At 38.7% G+C, this 23,023-nt stretch overlaps 4 protein-coding genes across 6 annotated transcripts in view; 2 read left to right on the top strand and 2 right to left on the bottom strand.

Annotated features, from left to right (window-relative positions):
* LOC104738133 (putative septum site-determining protein minD homolog, chloroplastic) overlaps positions 1-532 on the top strand; it is a 4,456-nt gene extending 3,924 nt beyond the window's left edge. Inside the window, exon 2 of the mRNA XM_010458360.2 lies at positions 1-532. Coding sequence (XP_010456662.2) covers positions 1-249 — 249 coding nt within the window. The 3' untranslated portion in view covers positions 250-532.
* Positions 815-8,503, bottom strand: LOC104736413 (S-type anion channel SLAH3-like). Of its 3 annotated transcripts, none has more exons than XM_019234894.1 (8): positions 8,314-8,503; positions 6,345-6,536; positions 5,683-6,231; positions 4,772-5,473; positions 4,355-4,423; positions 3,892-3,923; positions 3,385-3,804; positions 815-1,099 (listed from the first exon to the last, which is right to left on the bottom strand). In XM_019234894.1, the coding sequence occupies exons 2-7, from the start codon at positions 6,513-6,515 to the stop codon at positions 3,417-3,419; spliced, it is 1,911 nt and encodes a 636-aa protein (XP_019090439.1). In that variant the 5' UTR covers positions 6,516-6,536; positions 8,314-8,503; the 3' UTR covers positions 815-1,099; positions 3,385-3,416. The 3 variants fall into 3 exon arrangements, with proteins under 3 accessions (XP_019090439.1, XP_019090438.1, XP_019090437.1); XM_019234893.1 differs by lacking the exons at positions 815-1,099; positions 3,892-3,923 and adding exons at positions 4,023-4,131; positions 4,233-4,264 and having other exon boundaries at positions 3,100-3,695; XM_019234892.1 differs by lacking the exon at positions 815-1,099 and having other exon boundaries at positions 3,100-3,804.
* Positions 1,461-2,817, top strand: LOC104736414 (putative septum site-determining protein minD homolog, chloroplastic). Its single transcript, XM_010456387.2, has one exon. The coding sequence runs from the start codon at positions 1,551-1,553 to the stop codon at positions 2,532-2,534; it is 984 nt and encodes a 327-aa protein (XP_010454689.1). The 5' UTR covers positions 1,461-1,550; the 3' UTR covers positions 2,535-2,817.
* On the bottom strand, positions 16,258-18,036 carry LOC104736416 (putative F-box/kelch-repeat protein At5g24040). The gene is made up of 3 exons (XM_010456391.2): positions 17,764-18,036; positions 17,089-17,569; positions 16,258-16,863 (listed from the first exon to the last, which is right to left on the bottom strand). The coding sequence occupies exons 1-3, from the start codon at positions 18,015-18,017 to the stop codon at positions 16,483-16,485; spliced, it is 1,116 nt and encodes a 371-aa protein (XP_010454693.1). The 5' UTR covers positions 18,018-18,036; the 3' UTR covers positions 16,258-16,482.

Raw genomic sequence — 23,023 nt, forward strand, 5'->3', positions numbered from 1 at the left:
GATATGATGTCAGTGTTAGATGTGCAGGAGATGTTAGGGTTGTCGTTGCTAGGTGCGATTCCTGAAGATTCTGAGGTTATCCGAAGCACGAACCGAGGGTTTCCGCTTGTTCTGAATAAGCCACCAACGCTTGCGGGATTGGCATTTGAGCAAGCAGCTTGGAGACTCGTGGAGCAAGATAGTATGAAGGCTGTTATGGTGGAGGAAGAGCCTAAGAAACGTGGATTCTTTTCTTTCTTTGGCGGTTGAATTGGATATGAATCGAAACTGAATTGGACTTCTTCCTCGGGTATGTATGAATTGAAATCTCTTGTACAGGAACTAGGTTTTTATTTTTTGAAGATTTTGTCTCTTTGGCTTTGAGAATTTAGATTTGTTCCTAGGACAATGTGGAATTCTACTGCTAGTTTGTTTCTGAGTTCAAAGCTTTGATTTCTTATGCCTTTTGTTTCTTGAAGGTTCTTGATTTCTGTTTCTGTAATCTGTTTATGTAAGATTGAGATTTTCCAATATATCTCAAGTTCGTATGTCATATGGTTATGAGAACTTTGATAGCTTAGCTGATCTGAGTAGAACTTTCCCCTAGTTAGCCAATTGGTAAGATGATGATTTTGTTGTCCCTTTAGTACTATAGGCTTGAGTATAGTGCTTTAATCTTGTGCCATTGGATCTCGATCTTGTATATCGAGCTACGCCGGTATCTATTAAGTTCTGAAAATAGATTATGTGAAACTGTAACTCTTAGCTTAGCTGATCTGACTAGAACCAAAATATTGTCCATCATATTATTTCTCATGCTGTTGATACAGTGATATACCCCTCAAAACTTTTATTTATTGGAACAAAACAAGTTTACATGATCTTTAAAGAGTTTGGTTCAGCACATTGTAAAACTGATAACTGGTAATAGTTTCGGTTTAAGAGATACTTGTTCGTTTGCATCGGTTCACCACTGTAGACAACCCCCTTCCGTTTGTTTACTACTACTTTACACACATGCTCATTAGAACCACAGCAACATATAGGTTACTAGGTTCCTCACTTGTGTCAGAGACACTGACAACAAATCAAAACCAAAACTTGGGATACGAATCTATACCAGGGGTTGAAAAATGTTTGTGATTTTCCGATTTACGATGAATCATNGTAGCAGCCAAGTGTTCTCTCAGCTAATGACCAACGCTGGCAGATAAAAGAATAGACATTGCTATATATAGAGGGGACACAATACATTAACCGGTAAACCAAAGCGGTGTACCGGTATCTCAAATTCGGTTTGTATTTGGTATAATTTTGTCTGGTTTTGTAACTTGTAGAGTCTCTGATTGTTCAATTCGCATTTGTTTGTAATACGGATGAATCATAATATAAATCGGTAGAACCAACACATTATTTGTGCGATTGGTTAAATCTTGAACCGGTTTAGAGTGGAGAAATTAAAAACCGGAATCTCAAAAAGTTCTTGATAAACCGTAAACCCTCTCAAGCCACAACGCTCAGTGAAACAATTCTGTCTCTCTCTAGAGACAGCTGAAGCAGCAGCTCTATCAATGGCGTCTCTGAGATTGTTCTCCACGAATCATCAATCTCTTCTCCTTCCATCGTCGCTCTCACACAATCCTCTAACATCATCTTCACCAAGATTCGTCAAAAACCCTAGCAGACGGAGTCCAATACGATCCGTTCTTCAATTTAATCGCAAACCTGAGCTCGCCGGAGAAACGCCGCGAATCGTTGTAATCACCTCCGGAAAAGGCGGAGTTGGAAAGACGACAACCACCGCGAATGTCGGTCTCTCTCTCGCTCGTTACGGTTTCTCAGTTGTAGCCATTGACGCGGACCTTGGACTACGTAACCTCGATCTCCTCCTAGGTTTAGAGAATCGAGTCAATTACACCTGCGTCGAGGTTATAAACGGAGATTGCCGTCTAGATCAAGCTCTGGTACGCGATAAGCGTTGGTCAAATTTCGAATTGCTATGTATCTCGAAACCTAGATCGAAACTTCCGATGGGATTTGGTGGCAAAGCATTGGAATGGCTTGTCGATGCGTTGAAAACTAGACCGGAAGGTTCACCGGATTTTATCATCATCGATTGTCCTGCAGGAATCGATGCCGGATTCATAACGGCCATTACTCCGGCTAATGAAGCGATTCTGGTAACAACTCCGGATATAACAGCGTTGCGGGACGCAGATAGGGTTACTGGTTTACTCGAATGCGATGGAATACGAGATATAAAGATGATTGTGAACAGAGTGAGAACTGATATGATCAAAGGAGAAGATATGATGTCAGTGTTAGATGTGCAGGAGATGTTAGGGTTGTCGTTGCTAGGTGCGATTCCTGAAGATTCTGAGGTTATCCGAAGCACGAACCGAGGGTTTCCGCTTGTTCTGAATAAGCCACCAACGCTTGCGGGATTGGCATTTGAGCAAGCAGCTTGGAGACTCGTGGAGCAAGATAGTATGAAGGCTGTTATGGTGGAGGAAGAGCCTAAGAAACGTGGATTCTTTTCTTTCTTTGGCGGTTGAATTGGATATGAATCGAAACTGAATTGGACTTCTTCCTCGGGTATGTATGAATTGAAATCTCTTGTACAGGAACTAGGTTTTTATTTTTTGAAGATTTTGTCTCTTTGGCTTTGAGAATTTAGATTTGTTCCTAGGACAATGTGGAATTCTACTGCTAGTTTGTTTCTGAGTTCAAAGCTTTGATTTCTTATGCCTTTTGTTTCTTGAAGGTTCTTGATTTCTGTTTCTGTAATCTGTTTATGTAAGATTGAGATTTTCCAATATATCTCAAGTTCGTATGTCATATGGTTATGAGAACTTTGATAGCTTAGCTGATCTGAGTAGAACTTTCCCCTAGTTAGCCAATTGGTAAGATGATGATTTTGTTGTCCCTTTAGTACTATAGGCTTGAGTATAGTGCTTTAATCTTGTGCCATTGGATCTCGATCTTGTATATCGAGCTACGCCGGTATCTATTAAGTTCTGAAAATAGATTATGTGAAACTGTAACTCTTAGCTTAGCTGATCTGACTAGAACCAAAATATTGTCCATCATATTATTTCTCATGCTGTTGATACAGTGATATACCCCTCAAAACTTTTATTTATTGGAACAAAACAAGTTTACATGATCTTTAAAGAGTTTGGTTCAGCACATTGTAAAACTGATAACTGGTAATAGTTTCGGTTTAAGAGATACTTGTTCGTTTGCATCGGTTCACCACTGTAGACAACCCCCTTCCGTTTGTTTACTACTACTTTACACACATGCTCATTAGAACCACAGCAACATATAGGTTACTAGGTTCCTCACTTGTGTCAGAGACACTGACAACAAATCAAAACCAAAACTTGGGATACGAATCTATACCAGGGGTTGAAAAATGTTTGTGATTTTCCGATTTACGATGAATCATTCTCTTGAATTTTGACATTGCAAGCTTCTAGATCATTACTGTGACTGCTGTCCGAGTCTGTGAATTTCAAGTAATTCTCGATGTTCTCTGAGCTTACGTTTCTCAGTTGGTCGAGCCACCGGTGATGGCTATTCTGTTTGGGTCTTGGGCGGTTGCTGATGGCTATGGCAAGGTCATTGGGGAAAAGTTCTCGAAGAACAAAGGCATGGATGATGGTGGTCACAAGCAGTGCAAACACGACTAACGTTGCAATGGCACAGAGGACCACACACATGATTTGAGTCATGGTGCTCCTAACTATTGTTGCATACCTGATGGTTGCAATTGCAGCACCGGTCATCGGAAATGTGTACGCCCACCAAGACAACGAAAATCTGTAAGGAAAAAAACAAAGAGTGTAAGTTCAGCTAGCGGATAACTAAAAACCAAACAGTAACAGAAGTAATTTGCTTAAGACTTACTTGATTCCACGGAAGAAATTAATCCGAACAGCCTATATATAAATCAAAGAGAGGAAGATTTGTATTAGTGAATACTTTTCTGTAGAAGGGAAATACGTATGAGTTAAACTTATATGTAAAACTNAGAGGACCACGCACATGATTTGAGTCATGGTGCTCCTAACTATTGTTGCATACCTGATGGTTGCAATTGCAGCACCGGTCATCGGAAATGTGTACGCCCACCAAGACAACGAAAATCTACAAGGAAATAAATAAAGAGTGTATAAGAAGTTAAGCCAGCGGATAACTGAAAACCGAACCGTATGGTCCGTAACAGAAGTAATTTGCTTAAGTCTTACTTGATTCCGCGGAAGAAATTAATCCGAACAGCCTATAAATCAAAGAAAGGGAAGATTTGTATTAGTGAATACTTTTCTGAACAAGGAAATACATATGAGCTAAAATTATATGTAAAACTTACCAATGAGAAGTAGAGGAAAATGGCTATAAAGTAACAAACTTTGGAGCCATAATCGAAGGAGCCAGTAATCTTAGCCCAAGCCATGGAGGCAACACTTGGAGCCGCGACGAAGAGGAAGAAGACAGGGTGAAGATCTTTAGGCAAAGTCTCGTTGGTTGGTAGCCTTTGGTAGAGAGTCACGAACAGAACCAAGTAATGAGCCATCCCCACGGCGTAGAAGAATATAGGGCCTTCTCTAAGTCCCATGGACGCACCAAGCAAGGCCCCGACAAAGTTTCCCACGACCGAGAGATGGTTCGTTGGGTTGGCAACTCGGGAGAGCCGGCGTTGACCACCGGACATCCATTGACCGTAGATTTTGAGCTCAAGACAGATGAAAGGAAACATAAGGAGGTACCAAAGATAATGCGGCAANATCTTAGCCCAAGCCATGGAGGCAACACTTGGAGCCGCGACGAAGAGGAAGAAGACAGGGTGAAGATCTTTAGGCAAAGTCTCGTTGGTCGGTAGCCTTTGGTATAGAGTCACGAACAGAACCAAGTAATGAGCCATCCCAACGGCGTAGAAGAATATAGGGCCTTCTCTAAGTCCCATGGACGCACCAAGCAAGGCCCCGACAAAGTTCCCCACGACCGAGAGATGGTTTGTTGGGTTGGCAACTCGGGAGAGCCGGCGTTGACCACCGGACATCCATTGACCATAGATTTTTAGCTCAAGACAGATGAAAGGAAACATAAGGATGTACCAAAGATAATGCGGCAAATCTGTGATTATAGAAGGTGGGACACCGAGGGCCAAGAAGAGTAAAGAAATGAAAGGAGCAAAGAAGAAGTTGATTCTGATTGGATGGTAGTATTCGCGGCGTACGGCTTCGAAGTAAAGGATGATCTTCAGGAGGTAGATGGTGGCGATGGTGAGGATCAAAGCGACTGAGATGAACCAGAGACCCTGGTTGATCCAAAGAGGTATGTGAAGGAACTTGGTTGGCTCTGCGGTCGCTAGGGTCTTCCACATTATGGCTTGGCTGCTCACTCCTAGGCACATACCAAATGTTGAGATCGGGTAACGGAGAAGAAACGGCCACTTTTTATCATTTGGTAGAACGATCTCTTCTTGTGGCTGCGACGTAGGAAAAAAATAAGAGTGTTATAAAACATTAAAGCAAAAGCTTATCACAAATATTAACGCAATTCTTGTATGTTGTATCCGTATTCGTTATTTCAGAGAGTTATATGAGCCGTAATGCATATGATCGAAACTAAATCATATTAATTATATATATATATATATATATATATATATATCGAAAAATAAGCGTTGGTACGTACCCGTAGAGTCTCCAATTCAGGACCTTCCAAGGCATCATAGTAGCGGTCCACAGGCATGGCTTCATTGGTATTCATATTCTGGTTATTCCGTTTTGGTGTCTCCGGTTCAACAGAAGCTGGTTTTCTTGTGAACTGTCTCTCGAGTTTCCCCGACCAAGTCTTGAACGAGTTGTACCTATTGTCTTTAAGCTTGTGCGTGGCCGGATTATGATCTTGGTGTTGACGACCACTCTGATGATGTTGATGTTGTTGATGATGATGATTATCATGGCTGCGACGTCGATCATCGTCACCGTTACCAGTTTCTATGTAGAGAGAAGAGACTTTGGTGATCGGCTGAGAGAGAAACTTGACAGATTTGCCAGTGGATCCACCGTTTGTGTTGTTGTCGGAAGATGAAGCTGTCGCTGGATCAGAGATCATGAGAATATTTGGTGACGTTGGCATTGAGATTGATGGTTTTCTTTGATGAGTCCATGGTGGAGTCTCATTGTAGTTATGATGACCTTCCATTGAGTCTATTGATGTTGATGATGCTTCTTGACCGTCCTGTCCATATAAATATTATGTAACGTAATTTGCTCGGAGTTAGGTATATATAATAAGTTTATAATTCAATTTTCGCGAATGTGGAAAGTGATAAATAAAAATAAATAATATACCAAAGTAGGCGTGGAGTTATGAGAAGGATGAAAACGACTGATTATGTGAGGACTAGGATGAGCACTATCTTTGTAATTGTCAAAGCCAACCATTTCTTCTGTTGTGGCTTTTCTCAGTAGACTTGGAAGCTCTTCTTCTACTTGAATCGCATAGTTTGTTTTCTGATCCATTTTTTCTTCTATTCTCACACCCTGTAACAAATTCAAATTATTTATATAAGTTTTTCGTTATTTTAAAAATCTATAGTTAATTAATCTTCTGACTTAGACTTGTATTATTGATTCATTCACTAACAAAAATAATTGATAAGTATAGACCCTTAAAGTCAATTCAATTGGCATCATTATATATATTTTTGATGGTTGAAAAAAGCATATGCGAGGGGAAACAAAATATATATTAGAGAATATTCACAATAAAGTATTGGCCAGGGAAAAGGACTTCTAGGCTCTAGCGAGTTCTTAATTCATTAGAATTTTTGCCTTTTTCCCTTTACAATTCTCTATAACATGATTTGGAAAAATGAATTTGGGTTTTACATTTACTAAAATCACAAACTGATATGCAAAGTCTAGTGGTTTAGCCCACTAAAAATCAATCTGACCTAAATTCTCCACATATAACATATCTACCTAATTTTTTTTTTTTTTTGGTTTTAAATATCTACCTAATATGCATATTAGGTATATCTACCTAATATGCATATCAATAATATGCAAAGTCTAGTGGTTTGCCACTAAGCTGTGGTTTCTCAGCTGAACGGAATTTGACTGTATATACGTACTCACTTACTTCACTTGCCCTATATGTATTGGAAAATGATGTTATCGGCTAGAAAGGGAAAATAAGTACACTATTGTTTTTTTTTTTTTGACAACAGAACACTATTGTTTGTTTATCGAAAACAATTGCATGCACTTGAAACCTATAAATGTTAGGATACATGCATTGCATGCATCAGGGATCCCTAGAGTTCTCTCCTCAAATCAAACAACAATCATAAAGAGCAAAAAGAATAAATACAGTTTCAGAATTTTTTGGTTTTCGAATTTTAATTTTCCTTTTGGTTTCTGTATTTGAGTTGTATAAATTCTTTAATATTTTATTTAAGAGAAACTGTATTTTAGAAAACAAAAACTGTAATTTTAGAACTGCAATGATATATCCTTATATACACCGTTTTTTTTTACGTGCTAATTCATTCGTCCTATTCATTTGAGATGTTCCACGTCAATGATCTAAAGCTAAACCAATTTAAAAAGTCTGTATTTTCAAGTTTCAAACAATTCTTAGATAATATTAACACTTAATTTTTCTATACTTAGGAAATATTCGAAAGAGCTAACTAATTTTTTCCTAACGAAACAAAAACTCCTGTAAACAACAGAAAAAAAAAATTAAAAAATAAAATATATTTCTTTCTTTTTGCTGTCATTAAAAAAAACTTTTATTTTTGGAAAGAAAAAAACAAAATAACAAAAGATCTCAAATATGTATGGTGTGGTTGCTATGTACCCATCAACTCATCGGGTCCACTTCAAAGTTATGGCTCAACCGGCCAAACAATGATATGCTTATTCACGCGTACGACTTGGTAACCAATATAAATTGTTTCATCGATTGAGAAAACCGATTTGATCCTATATAAAATCACTACATGTACTAGTAAAAATATGAATCTCCGATAAATTTAACAACGCCCTTGCACGTACGTTGGTTTTACACAGTTCACGCGTTAAAACTTGCATCAATTGACATTTTGGGGTTTAAGCCTAATTTTCTGTGTTTGAAGCATTTTTGGGTTTAGGAAAAGCAAGAATCATCAGAAAAAGAACTCCTAAATCAGAGCTGTAAAAGAACGATATTAATGCAAATGAAGAATCGCATTTTCGTAACAAAGTGATGTAATGGACTCTGTCAACAATGAACCCAGAAAAATAAAGAAGGAGAAATGAAATAAACACTAACCTGGAGAATTTGAAGATTTGCAGCCGTAGAAATGGTGTTTTTTAAAAAACAATTATAGATCTTTCTCTTTTCTCTGTATCTTGTAGAGATAAGGAAAATGGGGATTTTGGTTTGAAGACGAAGGAGGAAATAGAAAAAAAGAAAAGAAAAAATAAAAAAGTGAGTTGGTTTGGGCGAGAAACAAAACACGTCTTCGTACTATAAATAAGTGTTCACGTAAGTACAGTTAAGGAAACATATATAGTGAATGTATATTTTGTTATAATGTATAGCTGTAATTCAAAGCTTTCAACGTGGCCGTCTTCTTGTTGATCAACTAGTCACAAATCACGTCATTGACAATCTCAAGTTATTTTATTTCCTATTATATTTTTAGTCGTCGTGATATGTTTTATAAGCATTGGTCATTAGGTGGTGGACCACATTATACGAAAACGGACAAAAACTGAAACAAATGTTATTTGGAAGATATTCAAATTAATCCATGAAACTGAAATTGATATGTTATTTGAAAAATACATACTATGTTATCATATGAATGAGATTTGAAAATCTTTTTATAAGAAATATAAAATTTTATTTCTTATTATAGCTCATCGTCAAGTTTTCAATTGAACTAAAGAAGCATATAATGTTATGTGGGAGTATATTCGATTATTTAAGTATTCACTAATTACAATGCGACACTTCCGTTTTTAGATGATATGAAAGTTTTAGAAAAACTGTTGTCAAATTTGTCTAACAAAACGATCCAAGTGCAAAAAGAGATTATATAACACATCTTGTCACTCCGAAGAAAGACAACGATCCGGATGTAGCATGCATATATATATATATGTATATATATATATATATATATGTGCCGAAGTTTGTGTAGAAGGCATCATCACTCAAACTTAACTAGTATAGAAAAAATATTAAAAAATATTCTTGTAATGCCCCAATCAATTTTGTCTAACAGCATTTTTGGTTTATGGATTCTATTTTTGTGTCTTGGTTTTTTTTTTTTTTTTTTCTGCTGGCATATATAAATTAAAAATCAATTGTCAAGTTATCTATAATATATAGAATTATGGGCCAATTAGGTGTGTATAGCCAAATTATGGGTGGGAGAATACAAAATTGTTTTTCAGAAATCAAGTACATGATAATATGACTAACCCGACATTTGTTCTTTGTTTTTTTTTTTTTTGAAAATTATACAAAGAAGTAGGAAAGAGGAAGAAACCAAGTTGGCTTACAAAACCCTCCGCATAGATTGTGTCGTACTGTCGTTAGGTACGTATTTTTGGCTGATTGTTTGAATTAGGAATTTTAGCTGTCACCGAATTGTTTTTATAAATGTCCAGTTCTATATTTTAGTTAATCATAAAATATAATATTTTTTGGTTCCTATCAATATGCGCTGTACATGAGTTTTGTTTTTAGAGCGGACAAAACTAAGGTTTGACTATACAGCAGATTGATAAATGTCCAAGATAAACTTAACGAGCAAACGTTTTGTATAATTTAAGTTTTTCCTATTAAAGTAATTTATCATCTATAGGTTGGTCTAATTGGTTGATGTGAATTGTGAAACGTATCAAAACTTAATGAAAACATTGATTATATATTCTACAATTATCAATTATTTATATTCTTTGATTATATATGCTAGAATTATCGTAAATGTTTCTCCTTAAACACGTAGAGAATCTATATATATCTAAAAGAAATATCCTCGATAATCGGACAACTTAATAGCTTAAATAACTATAATCATTCCATCATTGAGTTAGATGAAGAGGACTTGAACCATATTTTAATTTCGAGTTTATCTTAGACTAAGTAATCTTATAATACAGACAAGATCGCTTTTTTTGTTTTTGCTTATGCCAGAGTAATACAACTAAACAAGAAACCTAGGATTTTTCTCAACTTGTATTTGTATCATCTTCAATCGATTTGTCACATATATCAATTTCTAGTATTCAAGTAATTTAGATCCATTGAATAATATAATGGCATGCAATTTGTCGTATTATAATTAGCTACAGTTTTAGAAGATATTTAAATTAAACTATTACTACGGTTTGTTTCAAATAATAGATTGAGCTACCATCAACTGATTTTTTTAGTTTCCGGTGATTTTCTTAATCTATTTTACGCTGAATCCTTTTTCTCGATTATTTAGCTGTATCATTTTATTTCATTTATTTTGTTTGGATGTCGCATTTTTATGTAATTTTTTTTTTGGATGGATGGATGATGCAAGCAGACAAAACTAGAAAAATGAATTTAAAGGGAGACAGACAGAAAAACTTATTTTCCTTTCCTACCAATTTGTGAAGGACAAAATTTTAGTGAAAAAGTGAATAAAACTTAGTAATTTTGGAGCAGCAATATGATTTGATGAACCCTGGCGACTTAGGAGTGATATTAGTTTGAGATTTATGAAGATTTTTGAAGAGTTCAACAAAATCATTAAAAGTGATTAAGTGAAAGATTATTAAAGATTGTTAGAGAGTTTTGTTGATTAGTTCTCTAAAATCTTGTAAAGTCCTCCAAACAATCTCTGTATTTTTATGATACTTTCCATGACTTTATTTTGTAAAGAAAGTGTTTGAAATCATGAACTAATAACATAATAATTGAACTCATTAACAATCATAGATTCTTTTGTTTTAATTGAATAACACAAAACTTTTAATGACTTTATAAAAGTCTGAATCCAAGAATCCAAATTTGTTAAGATTTTAAATGACTTTTTACATATCACAAACTAATAACACTAAACTTTAACAGAGTTTAACAAAATATTGATCTATTAACAACAGATTCTGTATAACATTTAAAATCTTTAAAACTATATTCAAATCTCTAACGGATAACCCCATTTAATAGGTGATGATTCTTTCATTGTCAATTTAAATTTTGGAGTTCTTATCGTTAATAAAAGCTGGCATCTTCTAGTAGCTGGCCCATATAAAAGCCCTACCTAATATAACCTATAATTAATTATATATAAAAAGATAAAATTTGTCATTTGAACTTTTAAAAAATCCGTCATTTTTTTAATACAAAAAATTTGGCTTATTACATAGTTGTATCAGTTTACCGATAAAAACCTTACATCCATACATGCATAATTCTTAAAGTTGTTTAAATTATTTCGTATAACTTTAGTTTAATCTTAAGTATGCTTTATAAGATTTATATAAAAAGGTTAAAATGTGTTGATGACGCAAACATGTTCGTTTTATCATAGTAAAAATAGTAAAATACATATGTGTATATGTCTTTATATATATATATATATTTTTTTTTGAATGTAACGTTAAATTATATTCAAAAAAAAAGATATTGTTTACAAAGCTTGTGTATAGATAGTCTTAAACATTTTTGAAAAACAATTCAATTAAGCATATCTAGTAAAATCTGGCAGCAAACCAAGTTTGAATGATAGTATCCTCGCCCTTCATGGTGCTTAGCCGGTTACGAACGTTTTGTCAATCAGCTTGACTGAATTCTCCACCGTAGTAGGTTGGTCTCCATGACGCCGACCATTCCTCTCCATCCATATCGAGTGTAAAGTGTTCTGAAAAACATAACTAATAAGAATCTTTGTAGTCTTGTCCAGATCAGTGCCTCCAAGCAAAGCCATGATCTCCTTCCAGTCGATAGTATACTTGTTCAAGAGAATCTTCTTCACTAGCGGTTCCCAAATATGTTGCGAGAAAGAGCATTGAAAGAAAATGTGTGCAGTAGTCTCCATGGGACAGCTACAGAACACACAACTGGTGTTTACATTGACGTTCCAGCTCTGCATTTTGTCTCCTGTTGTAAGTCGGTCCTTGACAACCAGCCAGGTAAGGAAGGCAAACTTAGGGGTGGCATTGGGGAACCATATCACCATATAGCTGTCCATAATCGGGTGAGCCGCTCGAGTGAGAAGCAAAGTATCCTTGGTGAGAAATTTCTGGCGATAGCAATCATTTCTCCCTCTCCATAATGCAACATCTAGCATATCTACATTTCGGATAAGCTTGTGTTGTAAGATCTCCTCTTCGACTTGGTTTAACAGAGATTGTCTATGTCTCCTCCGCCTAGTCATAGCCATGACCTCTGCCACCGTGCTCGTTAGTGGAATCCCGAGAGAGATGATCCCTCGGTCTCCAAACTTGTCATGGAGACAACCTAATGAGCACCAGTTGTCGAACCAAAAAGAGGTAGAAACACCATTGTGAACCTCCACCCGATAAAATTGTTTGGCGATGTCCATGTATTTGAGGAGCTTCCTCCAAATCCAAGAACCTGACGCAGTGTTTTCTTGCTCTGCCCACAAAGACCCACTACACATAAGATGCCGCTGAGTCCATCTCACCCAGAAGGACCCTTTTGCAGAGAGAAGTCGCCAAATAAGCTTGATCATACACACTTTATTTGCCTCTTCAAGTGAGCATAAGCCTAAACCGCCCTCACTCTTTGGTAAACAGACCTCCGACCAAGCGACCTTCGCTTTGTTTGGATTTAGATTCGGACCAGCCCAAAGAAATGCAGAACATAACCTGTCAATCTCTCTTAAACAAGCCTTTGAGAGTCTAAAAGCAGACATCCAGAAGTTTGTAAGACTGAATAGCACAGATTGGATGAGCTGTAGTCTTCCTGCAAAAGAGAGTGTCCTTGCAGTCCAAGTGCTTATTTGTAAGCGAATCTTGTCTAAGAGAGGGAGATAATCAGCAGCTGACATTCGTTTGGATAGTAGCGGTAGACCAAGATAACGAACAGGAAGAGTGCCAGAGGCAAAGGGAAACTGGTCAAGAATGTCCTCTCTCTGTTCTGCGGAAACACCAGCCATATATATAGTAGATTTCTCTAAGCTTATCTGTAGACCAGAGTGTGCAGCAAAGTCATCAAACACCGCCAATACACCCTCAATCAATTTCTTTTCTCCATCAACAAAATCCATCAAATCATCTGCGAAACACAGGTGGGTTAGATTCAGAGGTTTACAGTTCGGGTGAAGACCAAACTGTTTGTTCTTAGCAGCCAGATCCAGTTTGCGAGAGAGGACATTCATACAAACCACAAACAAATAAGGACTTAGCGAACATCCCTGTCTTAGACCTCGTTGACTACCAAAATAGCCTGCAAGTTCGCCATTTATCTGTACTGAAAACGAAGCAGAGGTAATACAAGTTTGGACCCAGCTAACATATGTGTCTGGGAAATCTAGAGCTCTCAGTGTATAAGGAGAAAACCCCACTGCACCGAGTCAAAATCTTTCGAGATGTCAATCTGCATAACACATCGTGAGGAGACAGAGTCCTTGTGGTAATCTTTAACCAGATCCGTAGCAAGAAGCAAGTTTTCCATTAACAGTCTGTTCTTTATGAAAGCTGACTGATTTGGTGCAATAAACTTAGGCAAGATGATCTTTAGACGATTTGCTAGAATCTTAGATATTATTTTATACAAGACGTTGCAACAGGAAATAGGCCTATAGTCTTTCATGATTCTTGCTTCCTTCTTCTTCGGAATTAAAGCCAAAATAGTAGAGTTCACCCCCTTTGGCAAGAATCTCGTTTGGAAAAAGGATTGGATAGCAACTGCACAATCATCACCAATAACTGACCAGGAATCTCGGAAAAATTCCACAGTGAAACCATCAGGCCCTGGGGATTTGTTTATAGGCATAGCAAACAACACCCGCTTAATCTCCTCTTTAGTAACTTCTCTGGTTAGAATGCTTTTGTCAGTTTCATCACACTTATACTCCAAAACGTCCGCCAATTCCTCAATGGACCATTCCACATAGTCTACTGGCAAGGAAGTGAGAAATGTCTTGTAATACCTCTCGGCTTCAAGCTTAATAAAGTCTTGTGAACGAGCTATTCTCCCATCTTCGCATTGAATCTCCTTGATATTATTTCTCGTCTCTCGAAGCTTAGCTGATGCATAAAAAGCTTTATTATTTTGATCCCCAATGTTAAGCCAATGCAACTTTGCCTTCTGCTGCAAATAACGCTCCTCTATATCAGCTAGACTTCTCCATTTTTCATAAGCCGCAGTCTCCACAGTAACCGCGGATGAAGATGGACATGCCATTGTTTTCTCCTGCGCCACACACAAAACTTTATAAGCAACTTTAGTCTGGATGGTGATATTGCCGACCAGTTTCTTTCCCAAACTTCTCATGTGTGGTTTAAGCCCCTTGAGAGATTTCGAAAAACCATGCATTGCAGATGTAGAATGGAACAAAGGAGGGGATTCCTTCCATCGTTCAACAAGCTATGACAAGTAATCCGGAAGTGTGGTAACAGCGTTAACAACCTTAAAAGGTTTTCGCAGCCGCCTCTCCTCCCCTGCAACATAGAACCTACACCCAGATGATCAGAGCAACCACCTGGTTCAAATACCGCATATGATTGACCAAACTGTTGAACCAATTGTGGGTTTACTAACACCCGGTCCAGCTTTTTGCAGATGACTCCGTCATGACGCTTATTACCCCATGTAAAGCGAGGACCATGATAACTCATTTCAATGAGATCACAATCTCTAACCAACACTCGGAAATCATGCATACCTGCTGAAATTGACGGAGAGGTAACATAAAGGGAATGGTCCTCAGGTTCTAAAGTTTCATTAAAATCCCCACATATAAGCCAAGTTGTATCGCGGAACAGAGGAGAATTCTGGTGTCTTTATATTATATATTAAAACAAACAAACCCATAAAGAAGGTACATTCAAACAAATAGTAGTGGATGTGTTAAGGATTCATCTTCCTCTAAAGCAAGGTGAATAACAACGGCAACTAAAACAAAAAATGTCCAACACATAAGTGATTCCCCAACGTAAAAACAGTATAAAGCCTTGGTGGCGTAGAAGTTCATATATAAGAGGCTATGATAAAAGTGCACAAATTTAGCAATAAAACCGCCGATCACAATTCCCACACACGCATCTAGACCAAACTTCAACCGTACCACACCAAATGCAAGGCAAGATGGTGAGATGCCACACATTGCTAAGCAGATCTTTAAAAAACTGATCACTTGTAAGGCCACAAAACTGATAAATAAGAAAAACATATGCAGCGATGATCAAAAAAAGCATCAGTATCGAGTAGACAATTCCTGAGGTCATCCTGCCATTTAGCCAAAAATGAGACATGGATTAATATAAACCAAGCTCGCTTCTAAACATGTACTCCAATATAACGCGCTTAGTAGAATACACTCACTTGATGATAAATGCAAGTGTAAGTTTGAACACGTCTTTTGTTATGCTGAGATATTGCATCTACAAAAAAAAAAAAAAAAATTCATTACATATGTCTTTACACGAATCAAACTCTATTTGATTTAGGCCATGAAAGGAATGGTTTTTCAAATTGCTTTTTAGCTTTTGGTTTTAATTAGATTTTAGTTTTTGGTTTTTGGTTTCTGTTAGTAAAATTAAAAATTAAAAAAAATGAAAATAAACATTGAAAATAAACATTGAAAATGAAAGAAAACGAATCACGTAGAGAAGAAAATGAGAAACCAATATATAATAGTTATTGGGTTTTCTTTGAAAATGAATTAAATCTTTCAAAACTAGATTTGTATTCACAGTGAATCATATTTGTTACCATATAAATATATTTGTATACCATATAAATACAAATATAATTTGAAAAGATATTTGTTACCATATAAATAAAATTTTGTTATTAATTAGGCTACAGTGAATCATATTTTGATTAATTATGGAATTGCAATATGATCGGCCATGGACCCATGCCACTTGATCAGTGATGTTTCTTAGATTGTCAATTTAAAGTTTGGAGTTCTTATCTTAAATAAAAGCTGGCATCTTCTAGTAGCTGGTCCATATAAAACCCCTACCACATATAATAGATTTGTCTGCTACATAAATTTCTAAAGAAGGGGTAATATACTAATGTTATCGATCGATATGTATCACATAAATTGCTTGCAACTTTTAAAAATTCGGCTTATTACATAATTGTATCAGTTTATCGACAAAAATATTACATCTATACATACATAATTCTTAAAGATGTTTAAATGATTTCGTATAACTTTATTTCAGTCTTATGTATGCTTTATAAGATATAAAAGTTTTTGGGGTTGAAATGTGATGATGATGCAAACATGTTCGTTTTTATTGTGATGATCAATCATCCGTTGGAAATGATCCATGGGGGAGATGGAAAAAGTTGAACATAGTCGGAGATATCTCCAAAAGATCTAAACCCTTGCTTACCAAACTCATACACCTGAAAATGTTTATGTCCATAACCTCCAAAAACATTCACGAAGATGATTGAGTTGGGTCTGAAACCCGGAATCTGAGTGGGCAGACAAGAGAAGGAGCAAAAGTAGTCCAAGAACAAGATGCAACCACCCACATCTTCCACTTGAATCCAATCGTTTCGCTCTTCGTCTAACTCCGAAATCTCGAACCATCCCTTTTCGTCTTGGAGTCTTGGTGTGAAATACTCTTTTCGGGTCTCGGTGCAGATCTCTACTAGTAGAAGTTTTTCTCCCGACTTGACAAGCTGGATATATACAATATTAAGAAAAGAGAACTTTTAAAAGGCGATTATGTGATTATTGTCAAAAAAAAAATAAAGGCGATTATGTGATAAAAAAAATAATAATAATAATAATATTATTTGATGCCAATAAAATAAGAATTAGTATTTTGATCTTCCGTTTATTTAGAAAGAAACTTGTAACTAGACGAAAAACTATATCTAAAGTATAATTGTGTTCGCCGTTACCCAACGTCTCCTTGTCTTATCGCAAGGCCTCGACCGCTGAAACGAATTGACTTCTAGAGATGGCTTTACCACTTTCATTAGTCCGGTTGGTTCTATGGAATAAAATTTTCCCTTAAACGATGCTAACGCTTCTGGATATATATCTGGTGTTGTCTTGATCTTGGTCCAACGCTCCTCAAATGACCTATACATACCAAGGCCTTGAAATGAGAGCCTTCCCAAAATCATAAACTCCTTGTTCTCTGGATCTAATCGCACAAAGCCGACACGTTCTTCATATTTAGCCGGAAAACCATCATCGAATAGGTCGCACCAATAGGTGTAACGAGCGACATGTTCTTGAGCTAGCTCAATGACTTGAGAGTTGAGCAAGTCAAGTGACAGACTTGGATATGAACATCCCCACTCAGAGGAGGTGGTTCTACTGAACAAGCTTTGCAGAGCAAGTTCTCCATTCTCTTCTTCTTGCAGCTTAAACAACCTGCGAGGAACATTTCAATTTATTTTCATTAAATTTGACCTATCCTAATATTGAATTTCTAGGGGTCATAGAGACAGACACCTACAGTTTTAGAATTTATAAGGCTTGGGATTCAAGAAACATGTTAAAAATGAGAAAGAACGAACAATTATGGTAACTTTTGAATCAAAACTGTTTAAGGAGGATTTAATTACCAAAACCGGTGAGGCACGTGAGAAAGAGACTTGATTAGATAAACACGACTCCTCAAGATATGGCAGTCATCTCCGCAGCCGCCGACATCTGGGGGAAGAGGACATCTAAGTGATGGAATCGGTCGGTATGTGGGAAGACTAGAGGAACGCCACCATGAACATACCGATCGGAAATGGATCAGATCGAAGGGGTTGTCAACTCTTAGAGAGATTATGTGGATGATATCCGGTGGCAACTCCGACCAGTTTCCCATTTCGACTTATAATATATTGCCTTGGAAATAGCAATTCAGTTAGATCTGAGCACATGAAGATGGATCTTTATACTCTAATTTTCTTAATTGTTTTCTTGTGTTGATGAGGATCTGTTGACTTTCTTGCTTGCCGTGCAGTCCAAGCTGTATCTAGGGTAAACTTATTAACAAGTTGGACTTATTCTTCTTGTTCCCATGGGATTCATCTCTCCATCTGTGTCTCTAGGTGTCCACTGCCCTCATAAACAGAACAAAACAATTTTACATCAAAGTTAAATTATAAACTTTTCCGTTTTGAGGAACAGAGGGATATTGGTTACTGCCATCTGTTTGTCGAGAGCCTAACAGGAAACGCTTTAACCTGGTTCTCTTAACTCCTGAAACGACCTGATCCGTTTTTTTTTTTCAATATATAATAATAATATAATAATAATAATAAATAACTATGACTAGTGGTCCTATACTCAGTAGCCACCTAACCACAAACATAACCAACAACGGAAATAACATATACCATTAACCAATAAATCTTCAATAAATAATAACCAATAACCAATATTAATTCCAAAACATAAACTAATAATCCAAACAACATAAACCAGAGAACCAGCAATCCTAACAACATTCTAGGACTCAACCCTAGCAACCTAACATAAGCCAGACAACCAAACGAACCACTAGAACATCCTCCTCTTCATTGCCTTGATTCAACGATCACACTTTTCCTTTACCTGCATCACAAACACAAATTGAGATGCATGAGTATTTGATAAATACTCAGTGAGGCGATCCTCCCATCTACTGGGCTATACACACAAGCAACAATGATCCAATGTTCCAAACAATCAACCAACAAAACACACAAACCAGGAAAACGAACATTGTCTCGTTGGAAGGGAGGTGTCGACCGACACCAGCCTAGTGTCGACCAACACTGGCATTGGTGTCGACCGACACTACCCCACAGTGTCGATCGATGCCATCTAGCTGGTGTCGATCGACACTCCACCTGCAACTGTGATCCGCTCGAAGCCGAGAGTCAGATCTCGCTTCTCAACCTCTTCCAAATCATCCAATACTCAAAACCCATGCCGGAAACATCATTAGAAACCTGTATCATCCAATCCCCAACAAGAAAACACACAAAACAACAACAAACAAGCAAGAACAAGGAAATCAAGGGCTTAGATTAGCCATGGTCATGCACACACCTCTTTGCAGGAAGATTCAGACCAAGAGGAACAAATCCAACCCTCCTAGCAAGCTTCTAGATCCTTCCTAGCTCCAAACCTCTCAAGAACAGCCAAGAAATCTCACCAATCTCACCAAAAATCTTAAGAGCTCCTCTTTTTCCTCTTTCTCTCTCAAAAACGATAAACGACAACAAGAGAAAAATTCCAAAGCCCTTCTGGTCGACAATTAACTTTATACATCTCGGTCCAATGGTTTTTCGTAAACCAAACCGGTTCAAATCGATAATTAAATCAATCTGGTCGAACCAGAAATAAGTGGTGTCGACCGACAACACCATGAGTGTCGATCGACACCCACGCCCAAAACGCAAAGTTTTGGTTCGCGGGCGTTATAATTCTCCCCCACCAAAATAGATTCGTCCTCGAATCTCGAACAACACTCAGCCAAGGACTCATGTGCTACCGACTCCACGGCCAGCACTACTTCGATCGATATACGAAAGGTCACCTCTAGGTGATAGACTCACGCTCCAGGCGTTATTTGCTCTCGACTTTTGGACTTTTCTTTACTCTCAGGCCAAAACCTTGAGTTTTTATTGGCTCTTCATCAGACCTAAGTTTGCATGCCATAATGTTGGCTCATCATCGAGCCTAAACCCGCATGCCATAATGTATAAGGAGATATCCAATATTCGTCTCTCGTGTCGTCACCCTGCAACGCACCTTCGGATCGTCATCCGAAGTCGATATACCAACCACACCCCCAAGCCACAAAGTCTTAGAATATGGCGGTACTAGGAGAACCGAAGTCCCCCAAGAGTCGCGAGCAAATAATTCTGAACACGTCTGAGTCCTATCCACAACGAGGTTTCCTTTTCGTGGATCGCGTAAGACAACACAATGTCCTACCAACCACATACCCTTTCACTGGAATACCTCATGACCATACCCTTCCACGGGCCGCCACAAAGGCCAAACAAATGTCCTAAAAAGGACCGCCACAAAGGCCAAGCAAATGTCCTAAACATGACCGCCACCAAGGCCAAACAAATGTCCTAAACAAGACTGCCACCAAGGCCAAACAAATGTCCTAAACAGAACCGCCACCAAGGCCATCTGTCCCGAAGGACCGCCGCAACAAGCACTCTGGCTAAACAGCCCGCCACAAAGGCCACACAATTGCTAAGAAGCCCGCCACAAAGGCCACACAATGGCTAAACAGCCCACCACGAAGGCCACACAATGGCTAAACAACCCACCAAAAAGGCCACACAAGCCCCTCCAAGGCTCTCCAGCGCTAAAAATTGGTGAATTCTAACTCACATAGAACCTTCCATTTTTAGACCTTCCACTTCTGGAACTTCTCATTTATAAAACTTCTAATTCAGGAAACTTTCCCCCAAAACATTGCCTTGCCGAAATTTTGTAGCCTAAACATCACCTCATCTTGTTACTCAGTCGCACAACCAACTACCCCAAGCGACCGAGTAAACAAGAGAGATGGGCTGGAATACTCCATTCCCGCTCCAGCCACGAACTACGACTAGGACCAGANAAATGTCCTAAACATGACCGCCACCAAGGCCAAACAAATGTCCTAAACAAGACTGCCACCAAGGCCAAACAAATGTCCTAAACAGAACCGCCACCAAGGCCATCTGTCCCGAAGGACCGCCGCAACAAGCACTCTGGCTAAACAGCCCGCCACAAAGGCCACACAATTGCTAAGAAGCCCGCCACAAAGGCCACACAATGGCTAAACAGCCCACCACGAAGGCCACACAATGGCTAAACAACCCACCAAAAAGGCCACACAAGCCCCTCCAAGGCTCTCCAGCGCTAAAAATTGGTGAATTCTAACTCACATAGAACCTTCCATTTTTAGACCTTCCACTTCTGGAACTTCTCATTTATAAAACTTCTAATTCAGGAAACTTTCCCCCAAAACATTGCCTTGCCGAAATTTTGTAGCCTAAACATCACCTCATCTTGTTACTCAGTCGCACAACCAACTACCCCAAGCGACCGAGTAAACAAGAGAGATGGGCTGGAATACTCCATTCCCGCTCCAGCCACGAACTACGACTAGGACCAGACTAGACAAGTTCAAGTCGCGACCTGCTTCTCGAACCACTTTTTGAACCTTGCCTTCATCCTCGCCTCTGGCTCCCAAGTCTGCTCCTCAACACCATCAGAGTCCCACAGGACTCTCATCAAAGGATTCTTCTTCTTCCGAAGTTCCTTGATCCTCCTCTCGAGAACCCTCACTGGTCTCACCTCCAAAGTCATTTTTTGCTGAAGGTCCTCAGGGATCTTAGCAACCAACTGATCATCCTCACGGAGACCTTTCTGCAACATAGACACATGGAAAAACCTTATGAAATGCACGCATAACCTCAGGTAACTCCAGCCTATATGCCACTGGTCCAACTCGCTCAATCACTCTGAACGGACCCATATACCTTAGTCTCAACTTAGTCTCCGACAATGACCTGTTCGGATCCTGCAACATGGCCATCTTGAGGTACATTCTATCTCCAACCTGAAACTCAAGATCTCTCCTCCTCCTATCGGCATAACTCCTCTGCCGATCATGAGCTTCCTTCATGTTCAGCTTGAGAACCCGAATCTTCTCTGAGGTCTCCTGAACAAAATCTGCCCCATACATGCTCCTCTGCCCCACCTGAGTCCAGCATAACGGTGTACGATACGGCCTCCCATACAAAGCCTCATAAGGTGCCATCCCAATACTCGCCTGGTAACTCTACCAAGCTCAAGTGATCTATCCAATGGCCACCCCAATCCAACACACACATCCTCAGCAAATCCTCCAACGTCTGGATCGTCCTCTTTGACTGTCCATCTGTCTGGGGATGATAAGCTGTGCTCATATGCACCTTAGTGCCCATCTCTGCCTGAAATGCTCTCCAGAACACCGGAGTGAACTTGGAATCCCTTTCAGACACAATGCTCTCTGGCACCCTATGCAACCTGACTATCTCCTTCACATACTTCTTAGCCAAGACTGCTGCTCCATCCGTCTTCTTAATGGCCAGAACATGTGCCGACTTAGTCAACCGGTCCATAATGACCTAGATAGCATCAAACGTCCTGGACACTGGCAACCCAACCACGAAGTCCATAGTTATCATGTCCCACTTCCACTCTGGAATGGGAAGACTCTTCAGCGAACCACTTCACTAGCTGACACAAATCGCACGTCGCAACCCAACTAGCTACATCCTTCTTCATCCCGACCCAGTGATAGTACCTCTGGAGGTCACGGTACATCTTAGTCGCTCCTGGATGAATTGAGAACATGCTCGCATGAGCCTCTCTCAGGATCTCCTGCCTCAACTCCTCATCCTTAGGCACACAAATCCGCCCATGTACTAGAATAGTACCATTGGCCGAAACCTGATACTCAGAATCAACATCCTTTGAGGCATTCACCAGCCCCAAATCCTTCTCTTGAGATAACCGCACCCTTCTTAGCAGATCTGCCCTATCAGCTGCAATCAAACCCAACGATTCCTGATAAACCACACACAAACTCAATGCACTGATCTCTCCTACCCGAGACTTCATCTCCTGCTCCTGAGACGAAGCCGCCCGCTTCCGACTTAAAGCATCTACAACCAAGTTAGCCTTACCAAGGTGGTAGGCTATCTCCAAATCATAATCCGCCACCGCCTCTGCCTCAAATTCACTACCGACTCAAAGCTCTATCCACCGCCTCTGCCTCAAATTCAGCTTGGGCTGAGTGAATATATACTTTAGGCTCTTATGATCTGTAAAGACCTATACCTTTGC

Source organism: Camelina sativa, chromosome 13 (assembly GCF_000633955.1).
Source record: "Camelina sativa cultivar DH55 chromosome 13, Cs, whole genome shotgun sequence".
NCBI lineage: Eukaryota > Viridiplantae > Streptophyta > Magnoliopsida > Brassicales > Brassicaceae > Camelina > Camelina sativa.

Excerpts from the sequence above, each read along its gene's own strand:
- LOC104736414 (XM_010456387.2), top strand. The coding sequence starts at position 1,551 with ATGGCGTCTCTGAGATTGTTCTCCACGAATCATCAATCTCTTCTCCTT.
- LOC104736413 (XM_019234894.1), bottom strand. The coding sequence starts at position 6,515 with ATGGATCAGAAAACAAACTATGCGATTCAAGTAGAAGAAGAGCTTCCA. Across the intron at positions 3,924-4,354 it reads TTTTCCTCTACTTCTCATTG|GCTGTTCGGATTAATTTCTT; the intron begins GTAAGTTTTACA and ends ATTTATATATAG. Across the intron at positions 3,805-3,891 it reads AATTTCTTCCGTGGAATCAA|ATTTTCGTTGTCTTGGTGGG; the intron begins GTAAGTCTTAAG and ends TTTTCCTTACAG.
- LOC104736416 (XM_010456391.2), bottom strand. The coding sequence starts at position 18,017 with ATGGGAAACTGGTCGGAGTTGCCACCGGATATCATCCACATAATCTCT. Across the intron at positions 17,570-17,763 it reads CACGTGCCTCACCGGTTTTG|GTTGTTTAAGCTGCAAGAAG; the intron begins GTAATTAAATCC and ends TGTTCCTCGCAG. Across the intron at positions 16,864-17,088 it reads ATAAGACAAGGAGACGTTGG|CTTGTCAAGTCGGGAGAAAA; the intron begins GTAACGGCGAAC and ends GTATATATCCAG.